The sequence below is a fragment of the Trachurus japonicus genome, chromosome 3 (genome assembly GCF_045865225.1).
Source record: "Trachurus japonicus isolate A0001 chromosome 3, Traja_1.0".
In the NCBI taxonomy this organism is placed as follows: Eukaryota; Metazoa; Chordata; class Actinopteri; order Carangiformes; family Carangidae; genus Trachurus; species Trachurus japonicus.
In genome coordinates this window covers 10,601,061-10,619,655 of record NC_140909.1, presented here as the reverse complement: position 1 = coordinate 10,619,655, position 18,595 = coordinate 10,601,061, and the positions used below count along the sequence as shown (strand labels likewise).

At 39.9% G+C, this 18,595-nt stretch overlaps 1 protein-coding gene across 1 annotated transcript in view; it reads right to left on the bottom strand.

Annotated features, from left to right (window-relative positions):
* The window catches only part of galnt18b (UDP-N-acetyl-alpha-D-galactosamine:polypeptide N-acetylgalactosaminyltransferase 18b), an 87,452-nt gene that overhangs the window by 4,907 nt on the left and 63,950 nt on the right, over positions 1–18,595 (bottom strand). Inside the window, exons 7-10 of the mRNA XM_085761001.1 lie at positions 13,121–13,306; positions 8,826–8,963; positions 3,935–4,030; positions 784–948 (exon numbers count right to left, since the gene is read on the bottom strand). Coding sequence (XP_085617127.1) covers positions 784–948; positions 3,935–4,030; positions 8,826–8,963; positions 13,121–13,306 — 585 coding nt within the window. The remainder of the gene's footprint in view (positions 1–783; positions 949–3,934; positions 4,031–8,825; positions 8,964–13,120; positions 13,307–18,595) is intronic.

Here is an 18,595-nt window from a genome sequence, read left to right as displayed (position 1 = left end):
CTAAAGAGAAGACCAAAAAACAATAAAACCTCTTTTATAGTTTTTTGGTCTTCTCTTTAGTCAAACTATGCAAGATATATACTTTAATTAAACAGCTTCGGAGTAATTGTGATGGTTAAATAACTTGATACAGGGAGAATGGAGGCTTTCTGCCATCCCCCTAGCGTCTCTTGGCTGAAAACCAACCTTGCAAGATCAGCACCTCCAACCTGGTGTCCCAGATCTCGTCTTGGTGGCACCACGACAAAAACACGCTCCGTAACCCATAATCTCTTGTAAGACTACACAAATAAACACATAATAAAATGTATATGATATATAATGTCATGGATTGCCTTCTTATCTTGCTGGCTTTGTTGAAAACAAATGCTCATGGCCAGGAGGGGAGGAGGAGGGTTAGCAAAAAAGGCGAAAAAGCGACCAGACTTGCATCGTTTCCCTTTAACACTGTGCAGAAGCTTAGCAGACAATAATAAGAGATGTGTTGAGCCCAAATCAGAGCCTGCTGTAAATCCAATTCACCTGCTGTCACGGGACATTTTGTGAGGTGGCTGCTTGTTCAGCTGAAACACACTTTACAAGGACAAGAGCCTCTAATGAAGAAGGACAGTCTCAGTGACTCTTCATGTTTTAACGAGGTTCAGGATGGAGGGGAACTCTGGTGGTTTCTGTTTTTTTTCCTGTCACATTTGACACATTACCTTAACTGAGGCTGAAGGGCAAACCGACTGTTAACGAAATGTGTTTTCTGACCATGTGTGTGGCAGTGTCATGTGCCGTCACCTGAGTGAAGAGCCAGTGGAGCTTCATGCGTTTTGCTGCAGCATAGCTGCACTCAATGAGGCGAGGTCTGCTGTTCACATCCACCAGGCACTTGTTGTCGTCGTCGTCAATGGTGGGACTGAGGAGCCCGATGTGCAGCTGCTGCGTACTGGTGTAATAGACATTCTGCAAAAACAACACATCCCGCTATGAACAAACTGTGCTGCTGTACGGTGACTGTTCAGTCGGCTGGGATTGACATTTAGATAATGGCCCCTCCAGAGCTGCATATGAACATATAGGCAATAAATTATGCAGCAAATGAGGCTTCCTCTTGGATTGTCTTGGCTGTGAAAGAGACATCCGCAAGGCTGATTTACATTCACTACATATGTGCATTTATACAGCTATCCATACTGAGAGGAGGACAAGGAAAGACAAGGCCAGAAACACAGAGATGCTCATGATTAATTCAAGAACGGGGGACAAAGCCCAAATAATTGTGCCCCCGATAATAGAGTCCTCCCCAAGTTTTTCTTGAAGGACACTTGTTTGCTTCTATTTAACTGACACAAAATGAAAATCATTTGCAGCACTTAAGCAGGAGAAGCATGTTGTGGGTTCAAAACAGAAAAGACTTTGTGGTATGATGATGAGACAGAGTGGGGAGAGATAGAGAATTTGTTGATTGTATTTTTGGCACAAAATCAGCTCGAGCTTGGGTGGAGTTCACACAGTGTGACAGACAAGAGGCTGTGAGAAAACAAACATGTACAGTATATGATTATATGAAATTGCCTATTCGTGCATCAGTGCAAGAGGGAGGAGAAAGACATTTGCAAACTTCTACTCTACTATGTTTCAAACTTCATAACAATATATCATGAGGTTGTGAAAAATTATGCATTTTACAATTTCATAATTTAGTAGTTTAATTAGCAGAAGCACACTGTAGTATACTGTATAAAATATTCAAAATGACCTCAGTCGTGGCTAGCTACAGTGAGCATTTGCATTAACAGTCTAATATTGTTGTATATAATAATTCATCAGTATACTAGGGAGCTGTTTTCTGCAGAATGAGTACTTTTACCTTTGATGTGCATTTTGCAGATGATCCTGCGCTTTTTGCTTCAGTGGAATTTCGAATTGACTGGTTATTTTGTCACAGTGTTACTGGTACATTTACTACAGTAAAAAGGTTCTTCCAGTGCTGGCAGTGCCAACAAGCAAATGAACAAAAACAAAATTCAAGAGAGGGATGTTAATTGGTTTCTAGTATTCAAGTGATAAAGAAGCACAAGAAGAGCACGGGGGAGTTCGATTCATATCAGAGAAAAATTGGGTGAAGAGCAGACAATTAAAGAGAGGCTCTGTCTGAAGACTTTCATAAGTAGGACTGGGATAAAGTTTCTTTCTGACTTCATCCTCCAACATATTTTTTTTCCGTTGTTAAAAATCAGGGCCATGTTTGCTTCCTCTGCTGCCTGTCGTACGTTTATTCTTATTCTTTTACTCTAATCTTATTTGTCTGAAAACACCCAAGTGGCCTCCTTCACACCAGGCGTTTAACAGTCTGACAAGTGTGTGTGTTTTTTTCTTTTTCATTTTTGTTCTGCGGCTCATTTTTGGAGCGCCGGCTCAGGCTGCCAGCCCGAATGTGTCTGAGGTTTTTTTTTCTATTGTTGCTGCTGCGCTCAAGTTGGTATGTTTTATTACCGCTTGAGCTCAAGTGTTGCTCTGTATGTTTGCTGACAACATGCTCTTGTAAAGTCAGCCACGTGTTGCATTGTGAACTCTCTAATACTCCTCCTTTCATGTGTGCCTGACTGTGCTGTTTTCTTTCAGCACGTTGATGCACTGCACTTACTGCAGCACCTCAGATACAAAAGTCGAGGTCTGCCAAAGCACCGGCGATGAAAAGTAGCTGCCACTTACAATGACACATTTTGACTGACTACAGCGCATGTTTGCGACGGCCCATGCGGCTGTATCATTATTGAAGCAATCGAGGGGCTAATTCCTCTTGATGATGTAACACTGAAATATAAAAATAGAGCAGACTAGATTTGTCTTGCAGAGGAGATCCCTAATCTCATTAGAAACGCTGGTGCTACTCCAATCCTTTGTTTGATATGCCTGGATTTATGAGAGATTTATAGCACATAACATATTTATAATTTGCAAGTTTTAATATTATCTGGGTCGCAGAAGAGGCTGCAGAAGTTGACTTATGAGTGTTTTGAGGAAAAAGTGTTAATAAGATTCAACAGGATTATACCGTTTTCTCACTAAAGACTTCTCCTGAAAGACTTTTAATACGCCATGTGGTGTAAATATCAATACTGGCGCGACGTGTCTGACATGTCCAATAGATTCATTTGAATGGAGAGGGATAATGTGAGATCAAGCCACACTCTATAAGATAAGTTTACAAGTGCCACAGCAAGGTTAAACAATCTGTGAAAACAACCTGCTCAGACATAATGGGATGAGAGGATCAATAGGAGCTGGACACGGCTGGAGAAACTAAATGATCATCTACTCCCTGTTATTAGAGTTGAGATACATTTGAAATCGAGTGCCCAGATAAGTACACAGGTATAGGAAATAAACCTGAAGTTTATCAGGCTGTTTGTCTGTGTCTTTTACTGTTTAACATTTTAATGTGTGATTATGAGAAAATAACCGTTTTACCTTAAACTGCAGAACAATAGAGACACAGACAAATGTTCAGGTACTATCAAACTTTTGAACCAATTTAAAAACAGGATCTCACAGTATGTTTCCTCAGAAATGTTTATTTCATTCTGAGCTGGATTCAGTTAGGACATGTCACCCCTAAAGAAGAAGGTGTATGAAAAATGGGGAAGAGTTTACTATGCATTTAAAAACACTGAGGACTGTTTTTGCAAAGGGCAAAATAGAAAACTTGATTCTGTTTTATGAGATAAAGGTACTGAGTTTGATCCAATCGAAGAGCGGAGGAAAGGCGAGTCATTTTTCTTCAAGATGGAGCAGGTTTTATTGCGGAAGAAAAATCGCAGATGGAAATAAAATACAGAGGTGATATATTAAATCTGGCTATATGCTACACGCTGCATGAAACAGTGGTGCAGAAAGAGAGAGAGACAGAGAGAGTGAGTGTGTGAAGGCTCAGGGGAGCTCTGACCTGAGGTGTCATCCCGTGACAGAGATACAGAATAGGGACGTTGTCATTGTCGGGCCCTTGGTCCAGACACAGATCATTCTTCAGGGAGTTTTTCAGCTGATAGACAAAGAAAAACACACACAGTTACAAAACTCTCTCTGACACACAAACAAAAACCACTGCATGTAACTTTTTGCAAGACTGACAAGACGCACATATAAACTCGGATTTCCTGACTGTCCCTAAAGTGCCGTTAAGTTGTAGTGCTTAAACAGAGCGGAGGAAATCCTCTTAGCTTTCTGCATTTCATCGTTGTAAATAAATTAATCATATAGCCGACTCAAAGGTAAGCAAGGTCCTTATTCCAGGATAAACTAAGACATGATGAGGATGTAACTGAGAGGGTGTGGTATGTAGGAACAGGCTGGGTTGATTTCAAGTTTCCTGCTAATCCTTGCTTGACTTTTAGAAAACTCTTACAGGCAAAAGGCTGCAACATTGAGTTGTTGCAGAGAGCGAGGCAGGTCCTGTGACCTTGCAACCTCATGTTGCACCGAGGAGGCCATTTATCCTAGCACATCCTAGCGCCTGTCAAAAGCTGCATGAAGTGCAAAACAGTGTTTTATCACCAGGAGACCCGGGCTGTGTTTCACTGAGTGCTTTTTGGAATATTGTTGCCACTCACAGCTGCTTTACCTGTGTGCATCTGTCTGGCCAGAGCAATTAAGGCAGATGGGAAACAGCTGTGCCACCGTGCACTCTCGGGCACTCTCAGCGAGCAGCGAATCTCCATCTTCATTTCCTGGCGTACTTTGTTGTCCTGTGTCCTGCAGCACGGGAAAGCCCAGCCACTACAGCAAATCACCGATCCAGCAGACCTGTCATTTGCCACACGTTCTCTCCAGAGACACGGCTGGATAAACCCGAAGCCAATGACTCCTGGAGCACCAGGAGGCGCCGGTGCTGATTTGTGCCCGAGTGTGTCCAGTGCCAGTCATGGTCAGTGAGCAAGAACTGTCTGAACCAGACCCTTAAAGGGATAGTTTGTGTTATTGGATGTATTGTTTGTCTCAGAGACTGGACATAATGATGGATGTAGCCTTGGCTTCCTCACACAGCCCCGTGTTGAATAATCAAATAACCCAAACCATCCCTTTGTTAACAGACATAACTTTGTTAAGAGTGAATATGTTTAGCTTAATGAGTTTCCATTGATGTGTGGAGCCCTTGACAAGTCGAACACTGTCTCTCTCATAAAAATCTGCTGCAAACACCACAGAGTGTCACACCCCTGCAGTGAGGGGGCAGAGGTTATTCATAATTCAAACTCTCAATCATGAGAAACTTGTTTCAACATCAGAAGCTTTACAGCAACCAACTAACTAACCACCTTCTGTCTGCTCTAATCTGGACTTGTTCTGTCTGTCTGAAAATCCCCCACCAGTGTGTCCACAGTGTCTGAATACCAATGTTTCATGTATGTACTTGCTGCTGAGACTATTCTATACTACAAATGCACACACCTCTCCTACCAGCTTCCTCCACCGGGTTGAACTAAAGCCAAAAAGACCGACTGACAGCTACAGGGCTCACTGAATTCATTCATGTGCCACGCTACATTCAGTCCTTATTAGGCTGTTAGGTTGTTAGCCAGTGGATATTACCCCTGATTCCTGCTGCCTGCAAACGTAATAAATATCACAAATAAAAGTGCAGTAAAACTGAACTGACTACAGAGATTTCCTCAGAAAAAGGAAAATAACCTCTGCTGGATTAAACACTATAAGGATCAATAGATTGCAGCGTGATAGTACATTTAATTTACCAACTCAATACTTGTTATAGTATCAAGATACACTCACTAACTTAAGACTAAATACCTCAAAAAGACATTTGTTTGTTTAAATTCACTTTTTTGGTGTTGCTTATTATGGTGCAAAAACGTACCATTATAAAGACAGGGTAGAAAACAAGTTTTCAGGGACTTTGAGTCTTTGAAATTAGTTTGGGGTTATCCTTGAATTTTGAGAGATGAAAGAGACTAAGTGTGCTAGAGTGTATGATAAAAAATTTGTGAGGTTGAGGTAATATTGAAAAATGGATGTTCAACCTTTCTATCCACTGGTGGGATAAGATGAAACTTTCCATTTGCAAAAGAACATTCTGAAAAGATGGTTGTTAATATTATATATTATATAACAACTTTACAATACAGATGATGATCTCTTGTGGTTCGTATCAATGTCACTTGGACGTTTTAAAAGGAAACTGAAAACAACCACAGACACCATCACTGATGAAGGTAAGAAAAGCTTAGTTTGGGTGAATGAAGCACGATGCTCTGCAGAGAAGTGCTGCCTGTTTGAATTTTGATTGATTATGAAAGGTGGTAAAAGATCATTTCAGTCAAAATACACTGAGACCGAGAAAGATGCATCCACCACCACCTGCTCTCTTCAACTCTGCAGCATTATTATTTCTGCAGGGGAAAGAAATTATTATTATCCAAGCATTTATTTCTGCTTCCTCTCATGTTTACTGTATTTACAAGCGTTACAAACCAAAAAAGAAAGGGAAGAATATAAACAGCAACAATCTAATCCCAGCATCAGAGAGGATGTTTACAGGAAACACAGCTGGACAGGAGCAGGTTGAAACATCCAAATCGTAAAATCCTCTCGAACTAATTTTGACTTTATAAATGTAAATTTAAATGAAATGTAAATCAGGAGTGTTATGCATGATGAACATGACTCAGACTTGGAGTCCCAGAGTTATCCATGCGTGTCATGACAAAGGTCTGCCTGATTGCCAGATACAAACTGCACCGTAGGGAGCTGCAGGGACGGTGGTTTGTATGAGGAGCGAATTAGGTAAAGATGTGAGATCAAAAGAAGTCAGCTTGGGAGAATTCAGCTCCCTACTGGCTCAGGAGATGTCTACTTCTATCTGATAATCATTAAATCCACAGGCAGCACACGGGTCTGTGCAACAGCCCTCGTCTAAACATTTCTACCGTGCAAGTGAGAAAACGGAGAATGTGCAACACTTGAAGGACACCTGTGGGGACGTCATTAGGTTCAAGTCACAGAAGGACAGGCAGTTAGAGCATCTTCAGCTGCTGTAATGTGATATATCTCTGAGCTAAATATAATAAGTTACTAAACAGAGTTCAATCAAATTCCTCAGAGGTGATTGGACGGCTCTAGTTTGGGCGTGGCTTTGTGAATATGGACAGAGGAATGGTTGGCTTTTTAGTAGTACTGTAGTATTTTTTTCAAGTAACAGCTTTTTATTCAGTCATTATCTCACACAGCAATGAAACATACACTGATTTTTACAATAATAATAAATATATACATGCAAAATGCTAATTAATGCATGATGGTAATGACTACTCATTTTGGCCATGCTTGAAGCACCTCGGGTGACAACGGCCACTATTTCAGAACAACTCTTGAATAGATTGCCATAAAATCTTTGACATGCACTCATGATGCACGGAGGATTTAGTCCTAATCACTCAGGTGATCCTTGGCTTTCTCCACTTGCACCCTTGAGTTTGACATTCATGATTTAAATGAGATATCTCAAAAATTATTGGTTGGATTACCATGACATTTACTACACAGATTAACACCCTCTTCAGGATGAATTGTAATAACTTTGGTGATCTCCTGACTTTGCCCTTTTGTGCCACCATTCAAAATTTTCAATTTGTCTAATATTTTGGTTTATGACCAAATACGTGCAAAACTAATCATGTTAGCTACACTTATGTTATATTTGCATGCTAAACTGCCATATTAAACATATTCACCATTTTATCTATTATTCAAGATCTATTAGTATAATATCTATTAGTATAATATATAAGCATGTTGGCATTGTCAGTTTGAGTCTTTGTGCCTAAGCAGAACCTCATAGATCCACTAGTATGGCTGGAGACTGTTATTAAGTAAAACATTCAGTGAAAAATAAATAAATAAAATTAAATTCAAATAAATGAATGAATAAAATATTAGTGCTCACTTCCTGCTATCATTCTGCTATCAACTCGGACACACACACAAAAACGTTTTTTACATATATACATATGTAGAATTATGAGCTAACTTAGGAAATGTATTTTTATTTAATTAATAAAAATGGAGCTTTAAGGACTTAATGGATTTCACTTGACATTTTTTTACTGCTGAGTTGTACAGGGGCGATGATCTGCTCTCAGGCAGTGTCTCTTCCAGCCACCATGACTGACTAACCCCTCTAATGCATGTCACAAATATAGAATAATGAGGTCACCCAACTTGGACAAATGAATGTAATGAGGCCGACCTATTTCCTCGACATAGCCGTCCACCATTTGTCACTTTGTACAAGGAAAAAAAAAAAAAGATCCCTCATAGCACATAGAAAGCAGTGCTGTAACACTGCGGTCTGTGTGTCATTGTGTGTTAGAGTGCATCACAGTGATGCAGGGTGGGAGGACCATGGAAATAAAGCTGTTTGGGAACAACTAAGAACGGGCAAATAGAAACACTGCCAGCTCGCTCTGTTGGCTGTCACTTTCTCTGGCGTCTCTGACTAATAAAATTCTGCTGGAAAGACCCTTACATCTATTTTTAAAACAAGCTGTAATTTATCTTTATATTAATGGACCAGTGTATCTACTTCCATCACAGTAAACCAAGAGTAAATTCTTACTCAGTAACATTTTAAGAGTGAAGCAAAGAGTCAAAGTTGCAGCAGCCGACCTCGTCTTTGTGAACTGTTTGTGTTCCCGACTGCAGTCATCCGCATCTCAACACAAGGGATTAAAATGATTTGTTCAGGCACGGTTTAGCTGCGTTCTGGCTTTTTGCGGGCACTGAATTTAATATGAGATGAAGAGAGGAGGGAGTCATCGCCTTACCACTCCATATGCAATGGTTTCACTGTACATCCTCATCTCGGGGTAGATGTTGACCAGGTACCATCGGAAAGTTTTACACTGCAGCCTCTTCCTCAGGGCCTTCCTCTCCGAGATATCGCCGATATCAATGCCTGAGTCCTGGATCCATTGAACAGCCACACACATACATGGAGAGAGAGAGAGACAGAGACAGAGACAGAGAGACAGATGGACACAAGGCATAAAATTGATTAACTGTGGTTTGTGAAGAAGTGAATCAGATAATGGGTCTTTGAGGCACATTGTGGAGCCATTTGTTATGTATTTGAACAGCCTCACAGGGTTTAGATTTTTCTCTTTGTCTGAGTTTGAGTCCATCTACTGCTTTATTCCAGCTGCCTCATCACACTGCCACAGTCGGGGCTGGTCTCATGTGACTGCTGCTGCTGGGAAGAACATTTGCTCAAGTACAAAACTTAATTACAGCCCACGTACATTAGTCCAGTATTTCCATTATTATGCTCTTTTAATTTTCTACCTTTAATGTTCTCGATATTCGTCTGATGGCTGGTCAGTGATTACTTGACACTGCTGTTATCGAGTTATGGTGTGCCTCAAGGCCCATTTCTTGGACCGATTCTACTTTCTATCCTATTTGTTACTATTGGGTGTTTTAATATTTTATTACATTATTACCATATCTCATGTGAGGATGTCAGTCATTAAACAAACCTAAATGACTGCTTAAAAGCCACAATACGCCAGATGGGGATACAAAAAAAGAGAGCATAACATAGCCTTTGATTCTGTTTTAATTTTTCATGTGTGTTGAGAGACTTGTGTGCAATCATGCTTTCTGCAGGTAAGAAATGTTTTTAAAACCTGACAGTCAGTCTTTTGAGTATGCATGTAAACTTTGGAACACCTCATCTTTCATTATTATTTGAAAAGATTGTCGAGATCCAATTATGTTTCATTGCTTTTCTTTGTATTATTATTTTTTGTTTGTGTTTTAGTATCACTTTCTTATCTATTTGATGTTTTGTACTATTTGATGCTTTTTGTTCATGAATCACTTTGAAGTATTTCTTTTGAAAGGTCCTCTAATTGTACATAGACAAACAAAACCTAATACATTGTTAGGATTAAACCAGTGGCTTCCAAGGTGTGTGATTCAGGTTTCTCCTCTCACACGGTCTCATTCACTGTTTGAGGTAAAAAGTAAAATCGCCCAATATCATAGAGGAATCAAAAAAAAAAATGCAGACTGTTTTTCCTTCTTTCTTTTCCCACAAATCATCTCCCCACCGCTCAGATTTACTTTCTGACCCTGTGGAGGGTTCACACCCCTGTAGGGCTGGAAACCACTGGACTAAACAAGCTCACAGCATCTGGATCACACAGACCAACCTCAAGCTGCAACAACAACACAATGCTATGTGATGCATGACTATGTAATAATGTGACATCATAATGTCACTAACAATAATATTACACATGACCAGTCACGGTGTAAAAATTGGATGCAGAATGAGAACTGTTCATTTTAGGATACATTTAGTTGCAAATAATTATGTACTTTAACTTAGGTTGGATTCTAATGTAATGCAACATTCGTAGTATGTAGTGTATTAGTATATGGCACTTAAAATAAGATTATGAGGACTGTTACCACCACTGTTCTCCTCTCCTTGTGTCCACATCTATTCCTTCTAATGTTGCAGAGTCCTCTCTTTAATAACTTAAAGCTTTGAGAGGTGCAGATGTTGCTGTCAACTGATGGGTGCACCGGGTTGATTTCTACACTCTCCGAGGTAAATTAACAACGACAATTTTGCTGTGTAGGTAATTCATGGGGCTAAAGCTGGGGCTAAATTTCATGCTTCTTGAGTACAGACTCTGTTAAACGCCTCATTATTGACTGAATGAATTGCCTGCAGATGTTCATCTATTCATAACGTGGATTTACATATTCAAACAGATTATGCAGGAGAAGAAGAAAAAAAGCTTCAATGAACAAACATTTGACTTTGCCTTTGAGGGATGTTACATATAACATGAGAAGACCTTGTATGATTATTTATTTTAATTCACTGAACCCAGTTGAATATCAAATTAAAACCAGTATCTCCTGAAAACCCGGAAAATAAAACACTAATGTTATTCTGAACAAATATATATAATATATATAGAATTCAGCTTGTACATTTGCATCACTTCGATTCAAGTTGATTGTTTGTGACTGCAGATGTCTTCATGCAGTATCTCAATGAATGCAGTTAAACCTCAAATAAAGAGATTCAAATCAATAAAGTTTGCATTTCTGCAAAAACAAAAAAAACATAATTTAATAAAATAAATTATGCACATCATCTTCTCTCTGTATTTCAATCATACTTTTTGTATTATTAATAATTTTTGCTCCCAAGTCATTGCTGTAATCCAGTTAGTTTTTTTAATTAATCCTTTAAAAATGTTATTGTCATTCTTTGTTTCGAATTTTCTAACTGCTAATGTCTCCATTTGTACCCTTTCATTGAGTCAAATTATGTATTTATTTATTCTCTGTCACGTATTTAATTCAGGACATTCTGTAAGTGACAAGAAATCATTTCATTAGAGCCTTGTGAAGGTGTCAGGGGCATGATACAACTGAATGTGTGTGACTGGAGGAGTGCAGCTGATAATAACCCTCTAACATTTAGATGAGATTGGTGGAGAACATATCCGGCTGTTGGTCCTGCAGATTTATGATGTTATCTGTGGATATCATCTGTCTTCATATTTGTGAGTTTGTGCATCATTTCTGCACATTGTCTTAGATTTCTCTGTGTTCCCTTTGGATCATGACTAGAAGCCAAAACAAGCCAAAAAAAATGAAGCAATAAATCAAGTTTGTTATGTTATGTTATCCTAATGACGGATTGGGACAGATAATCCATATTGCCAAATACTATGATGTGGTCTTTGGCAATATGTTGCTCATCTGATGACACCTACAGTATGTCTGCACATATGAAGTCTCCACGGTTCTGCCATCTGTCAATTAAGCCTGCAGCCAGTTAATAGCTGGCATCTGACATGTGAAAAATGGGACACGTGTAGCTACATACTGACAAGGTTTAGAGGCCATGCAACACGGCCTACGCTGTTTCATCCATAGCTGACTGTGAAGCTGAGAAACTGAACGTTCTTCTTTTGCACCTATATTGCAATTTCTTCTTTCCTCAGTTACACAACTTAAAGGTGTACAGAAATGGCCGTTTGGCGCGCCGAGTTGTCACGAGTTGCCGCACGGGTTTACCCGAGTAAGGAAAACAAATTTGATCGGTCGTTATCCAACGGGTGGGATATTCAAAGCTTGGGGCGAGCCCGAGCTCCGTGTGTGTGTGTTGTCTCAGACGTTTGATTGACGGATGACGGATCCAATATCAGTGGCTAGTGAATCGTGAGCAGGCTGACGTATAATCCGTACACCTGCATTATCCAATGCGGAAAAAAAATACCATACTTTCATCCCGGATTTAATCAAAAACAGAATTTTGCACAAAGTTTGGCCTACATCGTCTGATAGATGAGTTATTACACTAATTTTATGACCCAGAGTGGGCTCAAATTCAATTTTCTTTTCTGTACAGCTTTAATGGCACGTGGTTTAAATAAATAATTATACTTTCTTTTTAACGATTGGTTCATTGTGATAAACAGATGTTAACCAGATGTTATGCGCATACACAAATATTGTTGTGAATAATATACAGAAGCATTATTATCTGTCCTGCATCGTGAAGAAATTGGCCATAGCAAATGTTTTTCTAGGTGTGAGAGAAACTCAAGATCTTCTACCTTAAATGAAGAGTGAAGATGTGAGTGCCGTGAAAATAAAAGAGAAATTGGTTGAGACATGTAACTTCAACTAGGAGCCCACAAAGTAGCAACATAGTGACTTAAGAGGAGCTGTTCATTATAGTTTTGGGTCACTCAAAGTGATCAGACAACAGTTTAGGTACCGAGTGCTAAATTACTTTTTTTTCAAATATTTTATTGTACCTGCTTTGTTTTAGTATTCAAATACTGTCACATATGATACACAACCAAAACAATCACACATTTGGTTTGTGGATGATGAGACAGATGTACAGACACCTGTATTATAGCACATCCACTGTATTTTACACTATGAATCTAATATTGTGACAACAACATATCACATGAGATCTTGCAAGTCAAAATTCACTTCTTCACCAATCCACCAACTGAATATACACCTACTGGGGCGTGCAGTTGTTGAATACACAGGGGATATGACCACTCACCTCCACAGGGATATTCCAGGCCATGTACACATGGCTTTTGAACTCATCCATCCAAACTTCTGCAACTCTGAGGGCGTTTCGCCGCACGTGAGACGTCAGATCCTCGGTGTAAGGCTTATGAGCTCGCTCGATGTGGGCGATGCGAGCGCAAGGCAGGACCTCGACGCTGCCGCCACACTGCCACACCTGGTTTGAAACATGACAGGGATAAAAGAAAAGAGAAAATGATTGCACATCGACAAGAACAGACTGGCAGTGAATCCGCTTTCATTTACTTTAGACATTGTTCAGCTGGAGCCTGACGCTAATTAAAAGTCACAGTACACACACACACATACATATATATCATGTTCAAGGCTTGAAACCAGCTGTAACAAAGGCTGCTGGCATATTGAATAAGCCTTACACCTGATGTTCACCCTAGTTAAGAGTTTCCTCATGCTCCCTCACAGCAAATCTTCCGGAAACCATAAAATACTGAGTTGTGTCGTTAATCTGTTGAAAGATGCAAGTTCGTCTGTGTTGATTGAACCATGAACACTGGGGTCTTTATCACTTTTTCTGTTTCTAAAATCACTGCACAGGTATCCTACATTTTAGCACCAGACATAAAAACTTGGCTGTCAGTCAAGCTTGAAACCAGTCAGATCTCAGTCCACACAGTGGTGGCATCACTTCAAGGCTGCTCAAAGCATGTACCAAACCAGCCTGATGAGCAAAGGCCCCTTGTAACCTCTGCATCTTAATGTGTCCTTGACTGCGAGAGACAGTGAGTCCCCATGGTGGAAAATGTTAATGTCCCAGAATCCAGGAGGAGACGCCTGAGTCCTTGATGACCAAAAAGCCAGTGGCACTTACTCCTCAGTTAATGAAGACCTCTGGGAGGCACAGGACCCCAAACTTTTCCCAACTGTGATACTTCCATTCGGCAAATGGCGATAGAACGTGAGGATAGCCAATTCCTTCATAGAGAATTGAATGAAGCCATCTCAAAAGTGCATTTATACTTTCTGTAATAGCTTTCCATGCGCATGTTTAGGTTTTCATATTGTTCAGCACTGTATTCTCAGATTACTCATATCTTTGTGCATTGCATACAGCGAAGAACAAAGACGGCAATGCAGCTTCTCATCTGCTACTTGCACACATAATTAGCCTTTTCCATACTTTCCCTGTGCATTTCTAATTAACATGAAATTAAGAATTAAAATAGCTGGTTATGTGCTTCTGGTGATTTATGTAAACCCACTTGATTTATCTTCTTGTTTACATTCTTTCCTGTATTCCTTAACAGCCATAATCTCCCATGTGAGTTATTAACATTTCTATTTATTCTGTCAATTCTTTTTTTTTTCTTTGACAAGCTTTAATGCGTCAAAAAAAAAAAAAAAAAAAAAAGGATATGGATTTCTGAGTTACAAAAACTTTGAAAAAGAACAAAATGAGAATTACTAAAGCTCGGAGGGAATGAATGTGAGGATGAATGAGGCCGTACAAGGCTGCTGATTAGTATCGGAAGAATTTGAATGGTATCTTGAAGCAATTCAAAGACTCTGCAGGAGGAATGAAGATGTGCTCTTCTATTAACGTGCTCACATTTACATAGGGTCGTGAGAGGAGGTGTTACGATCAGAGCCCGTGTGTGTGCTGATCTTAACAGTTAGTCCAGGGAACTGCTGTCTGCTGCTCCCTCTCCTAATCAACAACTGGCCTTCCTCCTATAGGTCCACTGCAACTTACTGAAAGCAGACAGCAGCTTTCATCCTACTGGAATAGACACTGCTATTTCATCTAGAAATATAGCCGGGGGTTTAAGTCATGTTTGATGTTAGGGACTTCGTTTTCAGCAGACTGCAGCCAGGTGATTGGAGAACCCGCTTGATTTATAGGAGGCGTGGTTTTTTTGGAGCCCGGCATCGGTTTATGTCCAGCCAGGGAAATCCTCAGAGTGCAGATTATTAGAGTGATAACTCATTGATACTCTCTCTGAAATTGTTAATTCATCACTTGCATTTGGCATCATCCCCACTGGCTCTCAGGCCGCTGTGCTTTAACTTACTTAGGAAACCACACCTTGAATCACACCTTGTCACTAAATAACTGCACTTGATAAATAATCACCTGCTTTCTATGGATTCAGAGTCTGTTGTCTGTTGGTTCACAAAGCTGCAGCTATAATTTTTTAACTAAATCCAGGAAATTTGACCACAATACAGCAGTTTTAGCTCCCGTCATTCACCTCCTCTCCATTTCAGATAAGACTTTAAGGTGAAACACAATGGGAATGTCTTGTCATACCTGTCTGAACTCCTTAAACCGTATACTTCATCCTGTTCACATTGTCCTTCATTAAGGATGAATAACAAATATCAGATGTGACATAAACGGTGGATGTGACTGGGACACTAATGACAGGACACTGGCTGTCAAGCAGATCTGTCCATGACCCGTTGGCTGTGTTGTCAGTGAGAATTAATCACCTTGGACTATTTTATTAACTTTTTTTATTATTAAAAGAGAAGCAGTGATTTCTTTTTTAACAGAAAAAGCTGGACCTGTTGCCGGTTGTTGCATTATGTAGATTGTAAAAAGAGACTTTATGTATTTTATATGCTTATCGAAGTAGCCAAGTTGTTAACAGGCATTGAGACAAGGCTGAACGTGTACAGTAGCACATCTCTATAGTGAGTTTTCTCTAGGAGGCAATTGATCAAAATATCTATTCAACAGTTGAGACTATGAAGCTATCTGAGGAACATCATTTATTTATTTCCCAATTTAGAATGGACATAAAATTCAACTTGACATCTCAGCCCGAGTACATATTATATGAGTAATTCTGAATTAAAAACTCATGTGGTCAGAAACTGGTGAGTTGTAGCAGCTGCAGCAGCAGCAGCAGCAGCAGCGATGTCCTGGCATCACCTTGAAACTCCACATGCTGCCTGATACGTCTGTTCATGTGGAGTCTCCAAAAGCAGATCTTGACATATAGCTTTAACATATGTTACAGCGGTGACAACCAGGAAGCCAGGTGGTGGTGTGCTAACAAATCACTTAACCAATTGAACCATGTAATCATCAAGTGTATGTATCACGCTCATTTCCAGCTCTATACTCTTATTCTGGCACTTGACTGGAGTAGCTCTGCATGAGTCATAGTTTAAAAAAAAAAAAAAACTCATTTATCTCCTGCTGTCGGTTTCACAGCCTCTCAGTTGAGCTTCTGACTGAAACAGAAAATATTATCTCCAGGCTCTTTAAGGTCTCCCTCCCTAAAAAAAAACAAAAAAACCCACTCTCTTCTGATTGGCCAGCCTCCAGGAGCCTGCCGAGCTGCAGCACCCGGAGCTTGTGAGAAAATGTTGAAGTTTTGAAAGCAAACTTAAAATACCACATAACAGAACATAATAGACTGGAAATGACAGCTTCTTAAAGTCTTCTATACATGTGCTGGATCAAAATCAGATCCACAGTACGTATGAGAAGGTATACAGTGCAAACATCCACAGCAACATATACTGTAGCACAGTGGGGCCACTCTTGTTGAGTGATCTGTAACCTGTATTGACATTTCTCTCTATATTCCCCTGGTGATGGTTGGATGAGTGGGAAATGTGTTAAAACGCTGACTGGGGAGGGAAACATCTGCTGTCAGGAAATACAAACGATAACGTTGCTAATGAAATGTTATTCTGCTCTTGCCAAATGACTGTGTAGTGAACCTGTTTGGTGTTTGCCTGAGTATATTAAATGCCTGTAAAGTAGACGGTTGTTGGAGAACAAGAAGAAGACCAGGAAGAAAACCAACTCAGAAAAACACAAACTCCTTATTCAACAGTCAATGGCAAAAATGTATGTTTCAATTTCATATCATGTGCAAACTATATTTCATCATATCCCTGACATTTACTTAAGCAGATGATTATTAAACAATAAAAGACAACTGTCTGCAGCTCTTTAAGTATTTTTTTTTGATCAATCAATTTATTTACATTTTAATTTGGATCCCCATTAACCTCTATTAAGGTAGCAACTACTCTAGCTGGGGTCAGCACCACTGATGACAATGCTATCATGCTGACGTTTAATGTGTTCATCATTTAGTGAAACATTTTAACACATAAACTTTCGCTAATTCACACTGAAATCAAAGGCTCATTGGAACAACATTAATTATGAAGACATTTGGTCAAAAAAATCAAAAGAGAGGTGTGAAGAGCACCATCCATCGTCTGGACACCATGAATTTGAATGAAAAGCCTCCAAACACTTATTATGATATCAGCATGAATTAAATGACAAAGAAAATAATCACTTTCTGTCTTCTCTCTTCTCTTTTAAATCCAGCTAAGCACACAACTTTTTTGTCAAGCTGAGGGTGGCACAGTAAAACACTGCCAGCACTTTCTAAAACACAGTCAATTAGAGGCTGTATACAACCTCGGCCCAAAAATAATTCTCCCTCCCGTTCCTCGGTGTCAGCTCTCCCTTCTGACAATGAAAACAATGCCTCCGAGTTTTTGCCTGCGTGATGCCCCTGTAGTTAACCACTAATTGTCTGCTGCCTTTTTCAAATTAATTACAAGAAATGGGTCATTACTGTCAAGACAGAAGTCTGAGTCCTCAATTACTATGGAGGCCTGTATTGTTAGTCCATTCAAAACACGGCAATTTTGCACAGTTGAATATTTCTAATCGTCCACTCCCCCACCGAATGATCCAACCCACCATCTAATTTACACCATGACTCATTCAATGTGTCGCTGGCTGCTGAAGAAGGAGGCATGGCTCAACAGCAACTGCAGCAAACACTCCTCGCTCCATAATGGTGCCGTGATCAGTGACTGCACTCCACCTCCATGCCGCTCGAAGGTTGTAAAATAGCAATTAAGACTGCACAATAACGACGAATGATTCATGTCATATCAACTCTAGAGACAATTCACCACTGGAGGTTTGATTCTCCTTCGTGTTATTAAGAGTCAGGTCCTCACCCTATATAATACAGCAACAGAGCAGTCTCAGTGAGTGAGGACGGCAAAACCACTCCTCTCCTTTGTAAACTTGAAACTCGACCTCCTCAAGAAATACCTCACGTCCCCTTCTTGCATCCATCTGCTTTCTGCAATATCCTCCTGCAAATATGCTCCCAAATCCGATCTTCCTATCTCTCTAGGCATTCCTCCTCTAATTTCTTTTTGTAGAACTTTTCCGGCAGAGAAGTGGTCTCACATTTCAGCAGTGTTTGCTTAGATCTATAATCAGGGCACCATCAGCCTGAGCCTAAGCTAATTTTACTGCTGCCCTCATAATAATTTGCTTTGGATAAGAGCAAAAGCTAAATACCTTTAATGGGGATGTAATGTGAGTGGAAGTGCTTTCTCATTTATTCATTTTTCTATGTACACTGGTGCCAGTTACCAGTCTAGTGGATTAAAGTGGATTTTGATGGGAGTACTCACAAGGTTGTTT